This window comes from Phocoena sinus, chromosome 12 (assembly GCF_008692025.1).
Source record: "Phocoena sinus isolate mPhoSin1 chromosome 12, mPhoSin1.pri, whole genome shotgun sequence".
NCBI classification, from domain to species: Eukaryota; Metazoa; Chordata; class Mammalia; order Artiodactyla; family Phocoenidae; genus Phocoena; species Phocoena sinus.
In genome coordinates, this window is record NC_045774.1 from 84,740,978 (window position 1) to 84,760,600 (window position 19,623).

At 39.7% G+C, this 19,623-nt stretch overlaps 1 protein-coding gene across 1 annotated transcript in view; it reads right to left on the reverse strand.

Annotated features, from left to right (window-relative positions):
- The window catches only part of ADGRB3 (adhesion G protein-coupled receptor B3), an 815,189-nt gene that overhangs the window by 441,460 nt on the left and 354,106 nt on the right, over nt 1-19,623 (reverse strand). Inside the window, exons 9-10 of the mRNA XM_032651211.1 lie at nt 12,739-12,840; nt 12,277-12,383 (exon numbers count right to left, since the gene is read on the reverse strand). Of these exons, the coding sequence (XP_032507102.1) occupies nt 12,277-12,383; nt 12,739-12,840 (209 nt within the window). The remainder of the gene's footprint in view (nt 1-12,276; nt 12,384-12,738; nt 12,841-19,623) is intronic.

Here is a 19,623-nt window from a genome sequence, read left to right on the forward strand (position 1 = left end):
CTGTAACTATAATCCTCGAAAGTCAACAAGGTAAAAACATAGCTGTCCACAATTATGCAAAACAAAGAAGTATGTAATAATTAGAGAACATTTACATTTTCTGACAGAATTGCCTTTTAAATGATATCCAATTAATATACATCGGTAAATTATTTCAGAAATTTTAAACTTCTACAGTTATAGTTACAGAATTTCTACCTTTTAAAAAGTAATGACAATTACAACAAAATATAGCATTTATTAAATGCCTATTTTATGGCAAGCATGGGACTATGTTTTACATGAATTATCTCATCTGATTTTAAAACGACCCTTGGAGGTGCCATAATTATCCACATTTAACAGATGAAGATGTAGAGACACAGTGTGGTGACATGAGTTCCCCAGGATTGCCTAGCTCCTAAATTGTACCAAGATTTGAGCTCAGGCAGTTGGATTCCAGGGTCCATGCTCTTAACACCACACACTTAACTAGGTTTTATACAGCACTGTTGTTAGAAACTATCAAAATGTTTAAATATTTAGAAGTCATCCTCAACCATGTTTGTTTTAAAGAGACACTAAATCTTTTTCATATGTAGAAAAAATATAAAAATCAAGAGACTTGAAGAGCAACTTTCCAGGCTGTTGAGGTGCTGTCAATTATTTGAGTAGTGGTCAGTATTTTTGAATGCAATGCAGAAATGTTCCTAAAGCCATTTACCAATATCTATAAAAGATTGTGTAGGTAGTTTTACTCAAGTGGAGAGAAAAGTCCCCAGGGATACATGAAGGTTTCTGTTTCCCTTGGGCTTTATTTTTTTAATTCTCTTATTTTAGTTACTGAAGTAGTTCAGAAAGATTTATAATTTTAATATTTCCTGTAAAATTATAATTGTCAATGATTATATCTGCTCACATTGCTGTACTCTGTGAGCATTTTTTCTCCAAAGGACAAGCTTTAAAAGTTTCTGTGTCATTCACATTTAATACTGTTGACAAGATCAACAGTGAAAGGCAAAAAAAAAAAAAAAAGTCTAAAAATAGTTGCTTTTTATACTTCTGGATTAAGCCTCCTTGCTCTTTATATAGAGAGATGTGGTTAGGGTCATGGTTTAAAGAGTAGGTGTGTTTCTGAAATAACCTTATTTTTTTCACTTTATGCCTCCCACTTCCAGCCACAGTTGTCTCTATTGTGAATCCTAAAAAATGGTTCATCGTAGTCACTCTGCAAATGACACACTTTAAACATCATATATTCATATATTATTTTCAGCTTCAACTCCTACAATCCATCTGTAAGGTATATTAAAGGCTCTCACAGCTCTAAGTGGCTTCAATTAAAAGATAATTATACAAGAAACTTCTTTTCATAAAGCAATGATCTAAATATACATCTTTTGCTTCAGTTAATAACTATCATTTTCTCAGGCAAAAGTCACTCACTAAATGATGGTTTTAAATTATTTACAGGTTTATCTGGTGTCTCCAGGAAAGACAGAGATCATTCTGTATGAAAAAGAAAGTATATCTTTTGTTCTAGTACATGAATACTTCTCAATTTTCCCTATATTTGATATTTAAAAAAACATACATTCATCTTAGGGCTAGGACTTCAAATATGAAAAGACAATTCTTCTCTAGAGACAATGTGATAGGGAGATTTAGTTAAATATTCCCCTGCATAAATTATATATTATTGCCCAGAACCAAGGATGAAAAGCATTTGGCCATAGGTGCATTGAGTATCATAATTTCTTGCCCCAGGAATTCCTGAAGTGAGAGAGAGGATGCCATGAATTTGAGGATTGCAAGGTATTGTTATGAGAATAAACTGAGTCATGAAGAAAACTGAGCCAGGTATACACTGTGCATATTTCCTTGTAAAACCTGGAAAGTTCCAAAGTAAGAATGAGAGCACAGTAAACGTACCTCCCCACAAAAAACCTAGGAATAGCTTTAATTTCTAGTCAAAATTTAAAAGTACAATTCCCGAGCATAGGCCATAGGTAGGTGGAATTTCTTTTCTTAACACCAAACAAATCTAGAATGATTATTAATATTCTGGCCCAGGGGACAGCATTAGAGCATATGCATGAGCTCAAAGTAGTATGGTGGTTCCAGATCGGGACCCAAACTTTCAGGCACCTGCCCAATGGGAGGCAGAGCAGTAGGTAACCCTCCTTCTCTGAGGCTTTTTCAATTCTGTTTCTGTTACTTGGTTTCCTAGTTCTAGAGATACTGCATCAGTCAGAATGGGATAGATTATGCTGTGATAACAAACAACTCCCAAGTCTCAGTACCTAAAAACAAAAGATGTATTTCCCACTCACTTTACATATGCAACCCAGGTCATCAGGGAAGCTCTGTTCATGCTAGTCACTCAGGGGCTTGGGATGACAAAGGATGAAGGATTTTGCACTGGCAAGGACATTCCCAAGCCTGAAATAAGAAAGGTCACTTCCATACACACCAATTGGCTGGAACTTCAAGGGGTGAAGAAGCACGATCCTCCCATTTGCGAGGAGAGAGAAACTAGGTATCATTTAACATACTATGCCTTTCAATGGTACGGAGCTGGCCAGCACTCATTTAAATTCTTTGCATCCATCCATTCAGCAAAACTTCAACCCTAGATAAACTCTACCACAGTACTTCTTAAATTGTAATGTGTATATGAATCACAAATGTAACTTTTCAAAGTGCAGGTTTGGGATAGGTTCTATATTTCTAACAAGCTTCCAGGTGTTGCTTCTACTTTTGGTCTTCAGAAAATATCTTGGATCTACCAAATGTATTCTCTGCACCTGCATCCAAGTAGCTCAACTTTCCTGGAGACAAGTCACATCTACACTGGCTAGTTCTACTCTAAGTTCTTTATGTCACACTTTTATACCGTGCAACCTTTGGCAACCCCTAAGCCACCTGCCTCAAGTTAATCTTCATCGCCTTGCCTTCTCATTTCAGAAAATGATATCACATCAGATGCATGTTCTCGCTCAACCTTAATAAAGGGTTCCATCATCTCTCCTCTGGATTCTGCAGTGAGCTCCACAGCTTCCCATCCTGCCCTCTACAGTCTATTCCCTATAGAACGGCCCTCTGACCCTCTTTCATTATATTGAATCATATCACTCCTTACTTTCAATGGCTTCCCATTCCCCTTAGAATAAAATCCAAACTCTTAGCAAAGGTCTTTAAGGCACAGAATTTTTTCCCTACCTAGTTCTCCAACTTCATCTCATGACACTCTCTTCTTGCTCAATACCTCTGACCACTGGATCGAGTTTCACTTCCTTAAACACCTCATGGTTTTCCCACACGCTATTCTCCCCAGTAGAATGTACACTCATGCCCTGAAAAACTCATTCTCTCCACTCTTTGCATGTCTACATCTATCTCATCTTTCAGGTGACTCTTATAATGTCATTTCCTCTTCGATATCTCACTGACTTTCTTATGTAAAATAGTCCCCAAATTTTATTCCCTATGTTGGCACTTTGTTAAGCTCCTCCAACATATCACAGTTTAGAATTATTTTGTCTCTTTTCCTGTCTACTTTATTTTGTATTTGTTGTGTGTGTCATATTCAAGTTGCATCCTTGGGTCCTTGCACTGTGTTGCACCTAGTTAAAGCCCAGCAGATATTTGTAGAATAACTAATGAGTAGCTGAATGGATGGATGAATGATTAAATAATAGAGTACACTTTGCCTTATAATATTTTCCTTCGGCATTAGCCTAAACATAATTATCTGTACAAGTATATTCCATTAAATCATCCCATGAATAAGTTTCAAGTCAGTGGATTTCAATGCCTAAAACTAATTCTAACATTTCCTCACCAAGTCACAATAATCCATAATAAGGGAGAAGCTTACAAATCTTCTGGGATTTATAGATATAATCAGTAATATGTTGTACATTTTTAAAAAAGAGGAAATAAAGTATAATTTTAGAAGTATTTCATTATACAGCTTTGTAATAGACTCCCTTAAAATTCCCTGGGAAACACTATTATATGTGCCTAAAGATTTTTTTTTATATTTTATAATACAGTGAAAATTTATCAGTTTAGTAAAGTGTAGTAATTCCTCTAAGGCCAATGTGTTTGCCACTACAACTAGAAAAAAACATGTAAATTACGAAAATCATATTCTTCAAGCTCGCAGAGCTTCAGCGAGCTATGGATGAGAGGAACTAAGTTTCCAGAAAGAAGAGATCCTTTCTGAGGTAGGCAAACAATTTCAGCCAGCTGTTATTTTTCCCCTTAGGAATGTTTGCTAAATTTTGGCAAAAAGTGAGGGGAAGGTGTGGCCAAGGCAGAGGACTTCTAGGGTAGAAATAGAAACTAATGTTCTTTGGTTGCTCAGGGCTGAAGAACTATAATGGAAATTGTAGGGTCCCTAAATATCTTACTGGGATTTTTCGCCATGAGACATTGGCTGGATTTTTGGAATGTGTAGGAAGCTGAAGAGTTAGGATAAACACTTGTAAAAAGCAGAGTGCAGTTTTCTCCAGCCTTGTAAGTAGGCATTTGGAAACAAATGCCTAGTGAGGGAGGAGTCCAGCTTTAAGTAACCAGATGCCTCCCACTCAAGACATTTGATGTATTTGAAGTTGCCTGGGCAGAAATCCTGGACACTCTGAAGGACAGAGCTGAATTTTCTACAGTTTCTCAGGGCTGATAGGATGGGCACACATGAGCTCTCTATCCAAAGCGTATAAGACACAGTGGAAAAAGGGAGACTAAGGGGATGTGGTAGTCTGATGAAAACTGCAAAACATCTTGACCCAGATGAATCCTTGGCTGCTTTAAAGTTCCTGCTCCTCATTATGTCTGAAAAAGTGGGAATGCTTTTTGGTGGCATCAACACTGTCCCCAAATCCTACATTTGTTTTACACAATGACTGAGATTTAATTAAAAAATTACTAGGGCTTCCCTGGTGGCACAGTGGTTAAGAATCCGCCTGCCAATGCAGCAGTCATGGGTTTGAGCCCTGGTCCGGGAAAATCCCACATGCCGCGGAGCAGCTAAGCCCATGCACCACAGCTAATGAGCCTGTGCTCTAGAGCCCGCGAGCCACAACTACTGAGCCTGTGAGTCACAACTACTGAGCCTGTGAGCCACAACTACTGAGCCCACAAGCCACCACTACTGCAGCCCACACGCCTAGAGCCTGTGCTGCACAACAAGAGAAGTCATTTCAATGAGAAGCCTGCGCACCTCAACGAAGAGTAGCCTCTGCTCACCACAACTAAAGAAAGCCCGCATGCAGCAACGAAGACCCAACGCAGCCAAAAATAAATAAATACATTTATTTTTAAAAATTTACTACATATGTCAGATGATGTGACTGATGAAAGAAAACAAAACAAGCCCTTCACAGATTATCCATCTTAGATTTTGCTGAAAAGAAATTTTAAATGACTGGTTAAAATATTAAAGAAAACAGAGAAGAGAAGAACAAAATAAAATTTGTCCATTCTCTGATGGAGAATTCTAATAGAGTTGAAATGTTAAAAAAAAGAAACCAACTTAAAATAAAATGTATATTATAGACCAGGAGTTAGTGAACTATAGCCCGTGGGCCAAATTCAGCCCATTGCCTGTTTTTGTAAAAGTTTTATGGGAACCCAGCCATGTTCACTAATTGTCTATAGTTCCTCTTGTGTTACAACACCAGAGTTGAGTATTTAGAACAGACACCATATGGAATATAAAGTCTAAAATATTCTCTATCTTGTCCTTGAAATACATTGTAAACTTTGACATATGAATTGCTTAAAATATCAAGATTTAATTAACATCTTCCTTCCAAATTTTTTTTTTCAGTCAGCTCCTTCAGGGTAGATAGCATTCAATAAATGTGAGTTATATGAACACTCAGTAAGCTCATCATTTTATTTAGGACCTCACGTTGAAAACGTTGGGATTGTGAAGTTGAACTCAGACGCCAAAACCTTAACATGTGGCCTTGAATAAATTAAGAGCCTTCTGTCCATTTTAAAGGAAATAATGTTTTTCAACGTTTCCTTGGCATTGTTGGATTCTGCAATAATTATTTGAGCTCTGGGAGTGAGGACTCTGACAAACCTGAAACTTGGCAACAGAAATAAGAAGGCAGCCACGCGCTGTGCCTTGAGTACTTAAAAGGAGGATGCCCACATTCTTTCATGAGAGGGCCAAGTAAGTAGAAATACATGTATATGAATGCCAAATTAATGTTGTAATTAATAAGAGTAATAGTTCACATTTATTGAATGTGCACTGTAGGCTAGTAACAACTCCACTTAACTGGCCTTGGGTGAACTTCCCAAATTGGTATTTTTTAAAGAACTCCCACATGGTTATTATGTTCAGCCAGGATTAAAAATCTACTGATCTAGCTTCTTCTTCCTGATTTCCCTATCACTTGCTGTGTTCTAATGTTCTACTGTTCTCTCTCTCTCCTAATAAACACTGACATCATACTGCAAAAAACTGGCAGAACAAAAAAACTCTTGTTCTCTCAGGCTCACTTACCTTTACTTAAGTGATGAATATTCAAAAATTAAAATCATCTGCTAGTTCCACTGGTTGGCTGGACCATAGCACTCGGTTCTTTGTGTTTCAATTGCTCATTAAAAACACAATAAGACTTGTCCACTTTTCTGGCTCAAAATATATTTGGTGTAAACAAAACTATGGTGGCCATTGCTTTCTTCCTTTCCTCTAAATAAGCTGCAGTCATCAAATGTATTAGCCTCTTTTAGGCAATGTGTTTGGCATTTGTGCAACTAGGTGGTGGCCAACAAAGTGTGATGTGTGAGAAGTTTTGTTGCAATGAAGCAAAATTCACCTGGAAGGTAGGGAATATGGGTTAATATAAAGCATGTGCTATGATGTGATTTCTTTGGTATTATGATTCCTACTCAACTGGTGTGAAACTTACAGGATTCAAGCTACCGTAAGACATGATGAATAGCTCAAAATGAGTCACAGTGGCCAGTATGAACTTCCATGCTAGTTGTTTTGAAACATTCCCTGTAGGACTATGAGTGTTTTGGAGTTATAAACTAAGAGTGTTACTTTAGACAAGAACGTTGACGGGCGATGTACTTCACTGGAACAGAGGGAGAATGAATAAAGTCAAGACCCCTTTTCCTGGGGTAACTGTTACTCCTTAAAAAGAGACCACTAAGCTGAGTGACGTGAAGACTCTTCCCTGGAGGACCCGACACCACGCAGCTGAGAGCCTTTCCCATTGCGGGGGATGGAAACTCCCCACTCACGCTTGTCCAAAGACCTGTTGCCTGACCAGAGATCACTGCCTCCTTCCTGGACTTTTCCAGGAGGGGTTTGTTACTCCCTCTTCTATTTTCACAGCTCTGTGTTGAGTGCTTATTGTGTGTAATAAACTGAGTGATTCACTCACTCTTTGGTGTACCTCCAATCCTGTGTCACCTGCCCTCCTGCTGGGCCCTGCAAGAAGCAGCAAGTACATTCTCCACCCCAGCCTCTCTCTGTCTCTGTCTCTGTCTCTGTCTCACTCACCCTAACCTTCCACCTTAACTCTCTCTATCATTCTCTCTCTCTCTCTCTCTCTCTCTCTCTAACTAACACTCATAAAAGTAGAGGAAAACTGGAGAAACAAGTTCTTAAAACACAGTTCAAGCTCCTTGACATCCCATCCCACAAAATCAACCCTTCCATGACTAGACAGATCATTGCTCCAACTTCTGTATCTATTCATCTGTTAAATGACATCTTGAAAAATAGAAACAGAGGTTATAAAGGACAGTGACCTCAAAGGACACATTTATACCAATTCTTCACATTTCCATGTGGAGGGACTTCTGCTAGGGGAATATCTGTGACCTTGTTCTAGAACTGTCTACCTGCAGAGGGCAACCATTCTTCTAGTTCTATGTCATCTGTCACTTCGGGTGTGTGTGTGTAGGCATGTATTTGTATGTGAATAAAAGAGAGAGAGAGAGAGAGGGAGAGAATGATTGAGAGAGAGGACAGGGTGGGGGGGGAAGAGAGAGAGAGAGAGGTACCCTGATTTTCCAGGTGTACCAGAGACAAGGCGGTCTGTTTGTTTAATTTGGGGAGGGGTGGGACTGGCCCCCTTGGTCCACAATATACAACCATTTTCTCCAAATATTTTTATAAGTAAAAGAGACACTATTCTTAATGTGCCTGAACTCTGTGCCTATTTCTCAATAGGTTCAGAAATTATTTCTACCTTGCTTGGTACAAAATTCAAAAAATATCCCAGAATATGAAATGAAATATTAACATATGGAAAAAACACATGAAATCTCCAAGAATCCCAGAGGAATTAAGCACTTTATTCCTCTAGCTTCACTTTTTTTAAACTGTGTGCATTTGTTTGTGATTTTTTTTTTAATAAACAGCAGTTGGATCATAGTGTTTAATTTTGTATCTTACAAAGTTTCTGAGAGACTTCATGAATTTTAGCTTACTGAAATTCTTCTGCAGTAACCAAGTAAGTTCATGAAGTAATGTCATAAATCACTCCACATTTCTAGATATTTTTGGGTTAGGAAAATTGCACATGAGGGATAATACTTATTAATTTCATGTGGTTAAAATTCACGAACATTAAATCTGGTACATCACCTTCTTAGAACTCTCCAGCTGCCAGCATCCCTCTCCTGATAAGAAAAGTGGCAGAGTCATTCTTTACACAAGCATCTATGGAATATCTAGAATATGCTTAGCATTGTGTTGGGCACTAGAGAAATGAAGATTAAAACAAATGGTTTCTGTCCTCGAGGAATTTAATAAGTGCTCAATATGACAGATTAGTGATTTTATATATTAAACTCATTAATGACACCTTTCTATCTCAATTTGTTTATAAGTATGAGTTCATAGGACACACTCAACTAATGTGTGTTGATGATAAAATGTCATTTCAAACTTAGTCTTCATATATTTTATAAAATGGGCATATAAATATTGTAATCTATGTGGGTATGTACATATATTGTAATCTATGTGGAAAACACAGATCTACTTATTTTAAATAATTATCTGCAGTAGGTGACAATTAACATTTAATGAGTTTTATGAATATAGAGTGGCAAGAAATGGAATCCCCCAAGGAAAATAGAATATTAAATTGTGAAATGACAAACTCTACTAGAGAAGAGGCAGAGTCTCCAAGGTAATTTAAGAATTTGTGGGAGACAGAACTATTCTACATCGTAAGCACTACCTAGTTTTGCTACTCAGACAAAGTATGTGAAGCCACAAGACTACAAGCATGCAAGGAAGGGGATTTTATTTCCACCTCCAAGTGACTTTTCAGAGTACACATGATGAGCTCGATATACTAGGTGACCATTCTTTAAGGCATACATTGGTCCTATACTTCCCTGAACTTGTAAAAGAGAAGACCATGGTCCCTAGGCAAGTATTAGAGGCATGTATGTATGGATGTATAAGTATGTATATATTTCTATATGTGTATATAAACAGAATTCATCAGCAAAAATACATGTGACATCTGGGACTTCCCTGGTGGCGCAGTGGTTAAGAATCTCCTGCCAATGCAGGGGACATGGGTTCGAGCCCTGGTCGGGAAGATCCCACATGCCACAGAGCAACTAAGCCCGTGCTCCACAACTACTGTGCCTGTGCTCTAAAGCCCATGAGCCACAACTGCTGAGCCCACGTGTCACAACTAATGAAGCCCGCAGGCCCTAAAGCCTGTGCTCCACAACAAGAGAAGCCACCGCAAGAAGCCCACACACCTCAATGAAGAGTAGCCCCCACTCACCGCCACTAGAGAAAAGCTCGCAGGCAGCAATGAAGACTCAACAACGAAGATCCAACACAGCCAAAATAAATAAATAAATAAATTTATTTTTAAAAACCTCACGTGATTAAAAAAAAAATACATGTGACATCAATCCTATCCATCCATCCATCCATCCATCCATCCACTCAATTATCCACCTGCCTACCTGCCTATCTATCCATTCATCTATATCTATCTGTATTTTTCCACATGAAGCGTTCAAGTTAATAAATTGTTGAGTTCTAAAATTTTACTCTTATGGAGATAATTTTTAATACAACCCATTTTCTTTACCTGTAGATATTAATACCTCAGAGTTACAAAGCACTTCGCTTTGCAAACATCCCACATACAGTATCTCATCTACTTTTTCTCAAAACCTCCAGAGGTGTTAAGGTGAGGCTACCGATTTCAGTTGCAAATAGCAAGCCAAGACTTGAGTGAGATCACATGACTTTTCCGAAGGACACACAACCAGAAGAAGGTGCCCCCAGCACCAGAATCTAGGGCAGAGGATTTCAAATCAAAGGCTCAGGAGGGAGTAAGGCCTCCAGAAAGGAGGTTAAGTTTTTGAACAGTTGTACCTGGGATGCAAATTTCACCCTCGCCTCAGGTAACTGGACTGCTCCCCAGCAGAGCTTCAACCTGGGGCAGGGATGCCCACTTGCAGGTTGTGGTGGGGACTGAAGTTAATTTGTGAAAGTGCCCAGCTGAGTGCTTGGTCCTCTGTGGAAGCTGAATGCCCTGAGGCTGCTCCTTATTCTACAAAATCACGCACTTGATTTCTGTCTGCAAGTCAGCACGGGCACGGACACATCGGCTGTCCAATCACTGACTGCGTGATTTCTATGCGACTCACAGTCCAAGACCATCTCTCCTGTTTCACTGAGTGTTTCTGTTTCTCTCCATTATCAGATGACCTGCACTCACAGAATGCACACTCGTTTAAATACTACTGTGCAAAACACTGAATTTAAGAAGGAAAAATTTTCTGCCAACAGCTGATATTATTCATTCTTAACAAATTTGTAAGAATTGACCTATGGTTTACTTAATCCATGCAATTATTCTCATATAAATTACCATGAATAAACAAGAACTAAATATGGATATTATTAAGATTAAGTAAACAGAGTCGAATGTCTAAAATTAGAGGAAAATAAAATTCATTAAAAATTAAACTCATAAGAAAGTCTTGGTTTTATATATATATATATATATATATATTTTTTTTTTTTTACTTAATTCTGAAATATTTCAGTTTTGAAAGAAATAAGGCTCAGTGAAGCCAAATATCACCAAATACTGATATGCACATAAATATATATTATGAAACATATGTATTTGTGTGTAATCAGTATTTATGTATATATATAGAATAACATGTATGTATATATATGAATGTACATACACACAATAATAGAAATAAGGGTCTGTGTAGCCAAATAATCATCAGTTTAATTACTGATTTGGTAAGTAAGCATATTAGACAGCATTTGGTTTTCAGATGTTTTTAAAACGTGTTTTGTTTTTCTGATAATCAAATACGTTTACTTCACTAAAGCGTTCTTATTGTACAAGCTACTTCTCCATCCACAAGCAAAGATGTTCTTTAGGATTTTTTTTAAGAATCAGGCTTATTTGTGAGCAACTGTAAGAAGATGGAAAGAAAACATAAGCACAACAAAACTTCAAGGCTCTTAACTGAGCAGCATCCCTGCCAACGTCGGGCTCTCCAGCGGCTCCGGCTTGTATTTTGTTCTGAGCCCCGCGATGTTTGTTCACGCAGGAAGCTCTCTCGACTGCCAGCATGAATGACAACAGTCTCCGAAAATGACAATGACTTGCACTCGTAAAACACCAAGTGACACTTAACTGTGCTCGAAATATTTATACAGCATACTCTGTGAATAATTCAATGATATGTGGGAGAAGAGGGACTATTTTGGGAAATTTGTCCCATATAATGTTTTGCAAGCAGCTAATTTTCTCTGATACAATAACCCCTGTCTTTTTTTTTTTTTTGTCAAAATGCAGTGAGAAATTTGATACCTACATGACACAGCTTTATCATTTCTCACCTACCAAAGTTCTAAAGAATTTAATTTTAAAATGTACGGTATTTTGAATTGTCTTATGTACTATGTAACACAGATTTGTGCCAATCATAATACATAGTTTAACTCTTATAGATAAGCCTGAGTAGCAGATTTTATTCACGCCTTTCCCTCATTGGACAAGGAATCCATTCATTTAAATAGCAGGATCCAAGCAGGATCCATAAACCCCAAACCCTAGGAACAAAACTCTTTAGCACCGACTTATAAAAATTAGCTTTCTAGCACAGCCTGTTTTCCTCCAGGCATTTTTTTTTTTCAGAGATTTTACTGATTTGACTGTATAGCAGAAGATTAAATTCTCACACAGCGATCATTAGCAAAAAATAAACAGAGCAAGTACTAAAGTTGGCTTTTGCACCTACTGAATGCTGCAAGTGTCTGTACTCATTTGATATGCATCTTGCAAAGCTCGGCTGTTCCCAGAAGGCCACTCCGTGAAGACTGAGCGAGCAGCGTCTGCTAGCGGTGCCTGCAAGTCACAAAAACAGAGAGCTTTACGACAGGGAGGCTGGGAGGAGACACAGAACTGGGGGGCGGGCTGAAAACCTGGGTTTGTACATTTTCTCCCTTTTAACACACATACATGTGTGCAATTGTTACTTTGATCATTTTTTACAATGCATATTAGTCACACTGAAAAACCACTGCAACATCAAGATTTTCCAGGTCTCTTCATTGTCTCCACTTAGGAAGCCCTTTACTAAAATTGTTTTATTAACTGCTTATTGGACAGATTGATTTTTGGATATAGCACAAAGCATGGTGAGGAACACAGCATGCTGCTCTTGGTGGGTGGTCAACTTTGGAGGGTCATCCTACATTACCTGTGGCATTCAGTGGGCACTGATTGAAGGCCAAGTCTCCTGCTGGAGTCCTTTTCCACACCGTCGACATCAGGTAATCCTCTGGGCATATTTCATAAGGTGCTGCAATTCAGAACAGAGAGACTTGAATGCCGGTGGTGTTTATTTTTTAAATGTTGGCAATAAGCAATCCTGAAACGCACCTCTGTGGCTGCAGAGAGTTTTCATTTCATAAAAGTATACTGTTTACTGAAATGTCAGAGATGTCTTCAGAAACAAAACACCACTAGCGTTCATTTCATTATCTACAAAATCCTCACAGAAATGTACTTTCTTTGGAAAGTGCTAACCGTGCAGGCTTTTTAAAAAGGTCATTTGGATTTGCCTAGAAACTGAACATTATATTCAAGCATATACATACAAATCTTTCCAGTATTCACCTATATTCATAAAGTTTGGGGATGTCATACAATAAAGTGATTTCTAATAAACTGAAAGCCATATCAGAATTATTAACTGTAGGTGATACGAGTCAATAAAGGGCAAAAATACGTTAACTTTTCATTTCTTCATATAAGTATGATGCCAATCATACTACATTATATAAAAATTAACAGATTTTACCTTTTAGCCTTATGCTTTTCAAAAGCTCCATTTGATTACTGAGGTGAGAAAGTTAAAGGGAATTGCAAGAATGACAGATGCACGCCAGAAATATGTTCATGAAAAGCCAAAGAATTCATGAAAGAAGAAGTTCTGTCTGGGCTTCCCTGGTGGCGCAGTGGTGGAGAGTCCACCTGATGATGCAGGGGACACGGGTTCATGCCCCGATCCGGGAAGATCCCACATGCTACGGAGCGGCTGGGCCCGTGAGCCATGGCCGCTGAGCCTGCGTGTCCGGAGCCTGTGCTCCGCAACGGGAGAGGCCACAGCAGTGAGAGGCCCGAGTACCGCAAAAAAAAAAAAAAAAAAAAGAAAGAAAAGGTCTGTCTATGTTGCATCAAACCTGAAGGAACACATTAGTCGTTTCTCCAGACAGAACTCCTGTTGTGCTTTCACACAGAACTGCCATTTATATGTTCTGATATTTGTCCTCACAACTTGCCCGGGATAAGTTGGGTCCTCTCATCTCTGTATCTTGCACTTAAAGGTGTGCCTGGCACACAGAAGTTGTTCAAAGTTGAGTGAATACATGAATGACTATATGGCTATAGAAATACCTTTAGTAAGTAAACAAGGACCTACAAAATAACAAGTATCTAATATATACAGGAGTGTGATGTCCAGGGAGCAATTTCTTCCTTTGAGGACAACATACTATTTAACCCATGCTAGTCTAATTCTACTGAAACTAATTCTACTTCGGAATGTATGACCTCATTTGGACCCATTACAGTTGTTAGTAGGTGAAGAATGCAGCTTGAGACATTGCCATCTTGAAATAATATTCACGTTATGATTACCTGAAATAAGATGAGTGGTTGAAACTCATGGGCATTCAGAACTGAGAGTGGCACTGAAGATCACCTAATCCACTTCCTTCTTCTTTATCGATGGGGGCACCAGGGCCCCCAAAGAAGAGGCTTGTCTAAGGCAATGGAGCTGGTGGAGGTATCAGCAGAACTGGATTCTAGAACCCTGACTCCTGCACACCCTCTTCGCTACGTTCACCAGGCCCGTCTTCATAAATATCCCCTCCTCACCCACCAGTGATCTCCTACTGGCCAAACCCAACACGCTCACCTCGGTCATCACTCACTAAACCTTCCCTGCAGTACTTTTTTTTTTTTTTTTGCGGTGCGCGGGCCTCTCACTTGTTGTGGCCTCTCCCGTTGCGGAGCACAGGCTCCGGACACGCAGGCTCAGTGACCATGGCTCACGGGTCCAGCCGCTCCGCGGCATGTGGGATCCTCCCGGACCGGGGCACGAACCTGCGTCCCCTGCATAGGCAGGCGGACTCCCAACCACTGCGCCACCAGGGAAGCCCCCTGCAGTACTTTTTATATTGACTTCCCCCTCCTCCTTGGAAATCCTTTCTTTAGGGTCTTAGAAAGCTCTTCTCTCTCAGGCCTCCACCAAGCACTTGGACCATTCTTTCTCCTTATCTCATTCCCTGCATCCTTTGCAAAATCATCCACCTCTTACATTTTCCTTATGTTAAATGCTTTCCTTAGATAATTTCAAACCTTCAATAACAGTAATAGCATTGAGCCCTTATTAACAGTCTTACATGAATGGGCTCATTTAATTTTCCCCAACAACTTTATAAGTCAGACACTATTAGCCCCATTTATCAAAAGGGAAAACAGGCAGGCACAGAGAGGTGAATTGATATATTTTTTTGGATTCCAAATATATATATTTTTAATTTATATTAAAAGGCAGGGTGTAAAGTGCTACAATTCTCCAGCAACTTCCTTCTTTTATGCCACATCAAAAAAGTAATCTCCAAAATGAAGAGTAATCCCATAACTTGCTGCATAAAATTTTCCATGGTTCTCCAGTTATCTGACAGGATAAAGAGGACTGTGCTCGCTGTGATGAAAGGGTCCTTCCAGCAAGCCCTAACCTCGCTCTCCAATTATGATTCACATTTATTGTCCCATGGACCAGCCACACAGAACTGTCATCCTCCAGATACCCCATACCAATTTACACTTCCCTAACTTTGCAAAAGCTATATCCTCTACTTAAAATACTCTCTCCCCTCCTTGTTTTTCTGTTTGTTTGCTTGTTGTTAGTAATATTTCTGTATATCATTAAAACACATCTTAAATGGTGTATTCTCTGGGGGGTCTCCCTCAGTACCTCAGTCATTGAATATACAAGTATTATATCTCTTCTCACAATGGATGGAAAATATCTGGTTACAGTGTGAACCTCCTCAATTCCTAAATTTTGCCCTTTAGGAGACTAATTATGTTTTACTTTATTTCTCTTTAATCTGCTGTAAGGAACTGCTAAGCTGTCTAGCACATAGTAGGTGTTCAGAACATGTTTGTCGAGTACATCAGTTCTACTGAGGAAACAATATAATAGACTAGCCCATCCAGTAGAACTTTCTGCCGTGACGGAAGTGGGAATTTCACTGTCCAATACGGTGGCGTCTAGTCAATGTGGCAATCGAGCACTTGAAATGTGGCAAGCAAGACTGAGAACTGAGTTTTAAAGATATCTGTTTGAATTAATGTAAGTTGAAATTTTAAAAGCTACCCCACTGGACAACAATAGAACAGATGATAATTGTGTTTCTGTAAATGTCAACCAAAACTATCACAGAATATGAAAAGGAAACTTATAATACATGTTAAAACTCACAAAATGCATCATGCATAGTTTATTCCATAGTTGAATTCTATAAAATTAATTAATCCGATATAATTCTATAGAATTAATTAATTAATTAACCTGATGTTACTATGACACTTGAGTATTCTTTTTGTTTATTTATATCCAACTTCTGCTCATGGTTTCCCTCATTAACTCTTCCTTTGTAATCTTTCACTTCACTTGTACTTTTTTTCTGTTTTCAAACAATTTCTTCAGTTCCATTGATGTTGAAGTACATTTTGTAAAACTTGTTGCTATAGCTATCAGGGTTTTTTTTTTTTTCTGATTCAGGCTTGACATAAGCCAATGAAGGAGCAATTTGCACCCGGAGGTCTTAATTTTCATGTATGTTTTCAGAAAGCTTTCCACACGTATTGTTTTGGGGTTTTTTCGTTATCCATTCATCTGTTTTTGTGGGGGGTTATGGAATTCTTTTGTTTTGAATTTTATTTTATTTATTTTTTTATACAGCAGGTTCTTATTAGTTATCCATTTTATACATATTAGTGTATACATGGCGATCCCAGTCTCCAAATTCATCCCCCCCGCCCCGACCTTGGACACGTATTATTATTCCCACAAGAGCACCCTGCCCCCGCCGACCTTAGGGCCAGAAAACCTGGTAATTGCAAGCATTCACCACTAGATGGCACGGGTGAGCCAACAGGGCGAGCTGTTTACCGGGCCCACACCTGGAACTGATGAGCTTCAAAATCACAGCAGGATATGGGTGACCGCTCCACTGTTATTTAAAGGTATACCACGTGGGGGAGGGTTCTTCTTTCCATGTAAGTACAACGCTGAGCCATGAAAGGAACGTCAGCTACAAGGCGCCTCAGTCTGGCCCCTTCCTCAGCTCCCCCCGTCCACTCTCACTGCCTCCCGGGGGCTTCTCCAACTCCAGGAGGACCCTCACCCCACAGCCTGTGCACCTGTTCGTTCTGCCCAGGACACGCCTCCCCCTTCCCTCCCTAAACCTCCTCGTGGCTCCTGTCTGCTGCCCTCAAGCTCTTCTGGAATCCCGCCTTCTCACCCCATCCCTTCCTCTGCCCGGCTGTTCTCCAAGACACCCCTCACCGTCCACTGCTACATGGTGTCCTCCCTTATTTATTATTAGTAGTATTATTAGCCTCCTGCTAGAATGTGAGCGCCATGAAGACGGGGCTTTTTCTGTTTTGTTTCGTTCTTAACGGCACATAGCACTTATAGGTCCTGGTAAATGATAGTGGGAACTATCGACACACATGTACTTTTAACCAAAAACTACCACATACGTTCAGAAGATCTGTTTTTCCAGTATGCCAGTGCTTAAGATGACAGAGAATGAGGATGAGTTTGCAAAGTACTGAGGACTCGTGTGTGTGTGTGTGTGTGTGTGTGTGTGTGTGTGTGAAATAGGCCAGCAGTAGGTAGTCATTTTCATTTAAGAGCAGTAAGACAGAGAAGTTAGCTACAATAGGTTTCCTAAAAATTAGCCAAAATGGGTTTCCATGGTACTGGATATTTACAAAAGTTGACCTTGTAGGGCTGTGCCTGACTTGGTAAGGGTCCAGGAGACCCTGTTCAGAAGCCCCTGATATGAACTGTGTACACCCTAACTGGTCAAGGAAGAAGCTGATTCAACAGTTACTTTTCTAACCACACCACTCAAGTAAGTATTAGTTCCCATTTACCTGGTGACAATCAATGTGAGGTACTTTAACCAGACCAAAAAAAAAAAAAAAAATCACAGTAATTGTTTGAAACCTAGAGAAGTCAGCAAACTTTGTGTTCTCCTCTAAATGCACGAAACTTTGGATTCGTCATGCTTCTTGTAGATAGAAACTCAGTACACAAATGATAGGAAGGGAAGATGACAGAGGAATCAGAGGTTCAAAGTTGCAAATCGGTTCAGGATTTTCAGCTTTTTAGAAGGAATGTCAAATCCTGCAGCTGCTTTAAATATTTCATCAAAGGTGATTTGGCATCTTGGAAGATTAAATCTTAAAAAAAAAATTAGTTCAGAAAATAGGTCTATTTCTGCTCATATCCAAAGCAAAAGAGCCTAGATATTAAAATGACAATTTATTTTCTTCCATCTCAGGTTTATGAAGTACCCAGGGGTGAGAAACTTCCTGGGGTCTTCTCAGTGGCAGGAATGGAACTCATTCATTCTACAAATACTTGGGCTCCTGTCATGTGCCAGTCTCCTTGGGAAGTAGTGCACAAAAAAGGACTAGACAGAGCCTCTCAACTCCAAGATGTCGAGGGCCACAGAAGTAGAGACATTACAGTGCCGTCAGCCTTCCACTATGATCAGACGAGTCCCAGTTGCTCTAGGGGTACTTTAGGGGCAAGCAGGCCAGCAGAGGATTTCCAGAAGGATGTCCAAGTTGAGATATGAAGGACAAGGGGGGAGTCAACCAACAAGGATGGGCAACTGTGCCACATGTGGCAAGACCCGGGGCAAGGAGAGCCTGGTTCATCCAAGGCATTGGGAACATCTCCCCTGGGAGAGCTGAGGCTGGACAGAGGTGGGTCACTGCAGGAGGAGGAGGGGGTGAGGGTGACGATGTAAACTAGGGGTGTGAACTTAAGGGCGAGGGAAATAGATGCCATGTTTTGAATGCTGTCCCGGCAGTTTGGAGAGTGGGTTGCAGGCGAGTGAGATGGACGTCAAGGAGGTCTGTGACGATCAAAAGGGTGTAACTGGGGAAGAAGGGCTGTGGAGTCACAGGAAGTGGCTGCAGGAAGTGGGTGGATTCCAAATGTGTTTAGGAGGAGGGATGGGCTCAGCTCCAGGGCAGGTGTAGGAGGTGAGGACGAGAGAGAGGGAGTAAAGATGAAACTCAGGTATCCAGGGAGAGAGTCTGGTGTGCTCTACCCTGAGTGACAGCACACGGGGAGGATATGGCTTGGGAGAGAAGATGCTGAAAACAGTTCTGAGCGTGAGCTATCTGAGCGCATCCTGGTATCAAAACGCTGGCTGGTGTATGGCACGAAAGTGCAGGAGAGAAGCAAAAGCTAGAGACAGAGATTTGTGTTAATGTTGTTTTTGGTTTTTTTTCTGTTTAATGCTATCTGCGTGCACTTTGTAAATTAGAAAATGTATAGTTAGCTCAGGCCATGCTGCTGTGCTCAAAATAAAAACGTATTATTGTGTAGCAATATGAAGCACTTGTTTTTTTATGCCTCAGCAAAATGGAACCACGACTCTGTTCATCAGCTGAAAGATCCCACTGTTTGCTCTCACTAGTGCAAAGATATAAAAACCCGTCTGTAAGATACAACTGTAGTTGAAGGCACAAGTATGCAGTTAGCGTGCACCCTTAAAACAAGGTGGCAATTACCTAGTGATTAGCTGTTAATCTGTCTATTCAAACTGATTTTCTGTCTCTTAAAAATAGCAAAAATTATACAGGGCTTAAATTAATTTGATGTGGAAAATTAGTTTTCACCACTTATGCTAGAATTTCAGCATTAAAGAGAAATTGATTCCAAACTGTAGAGGTGCAGGCAGAAAAAGAAAAGAAAAAAAATATGCACGATGCCTGACCCCGTATTTCAAATTTCACTTGCTGCCAATTCATTAATTCT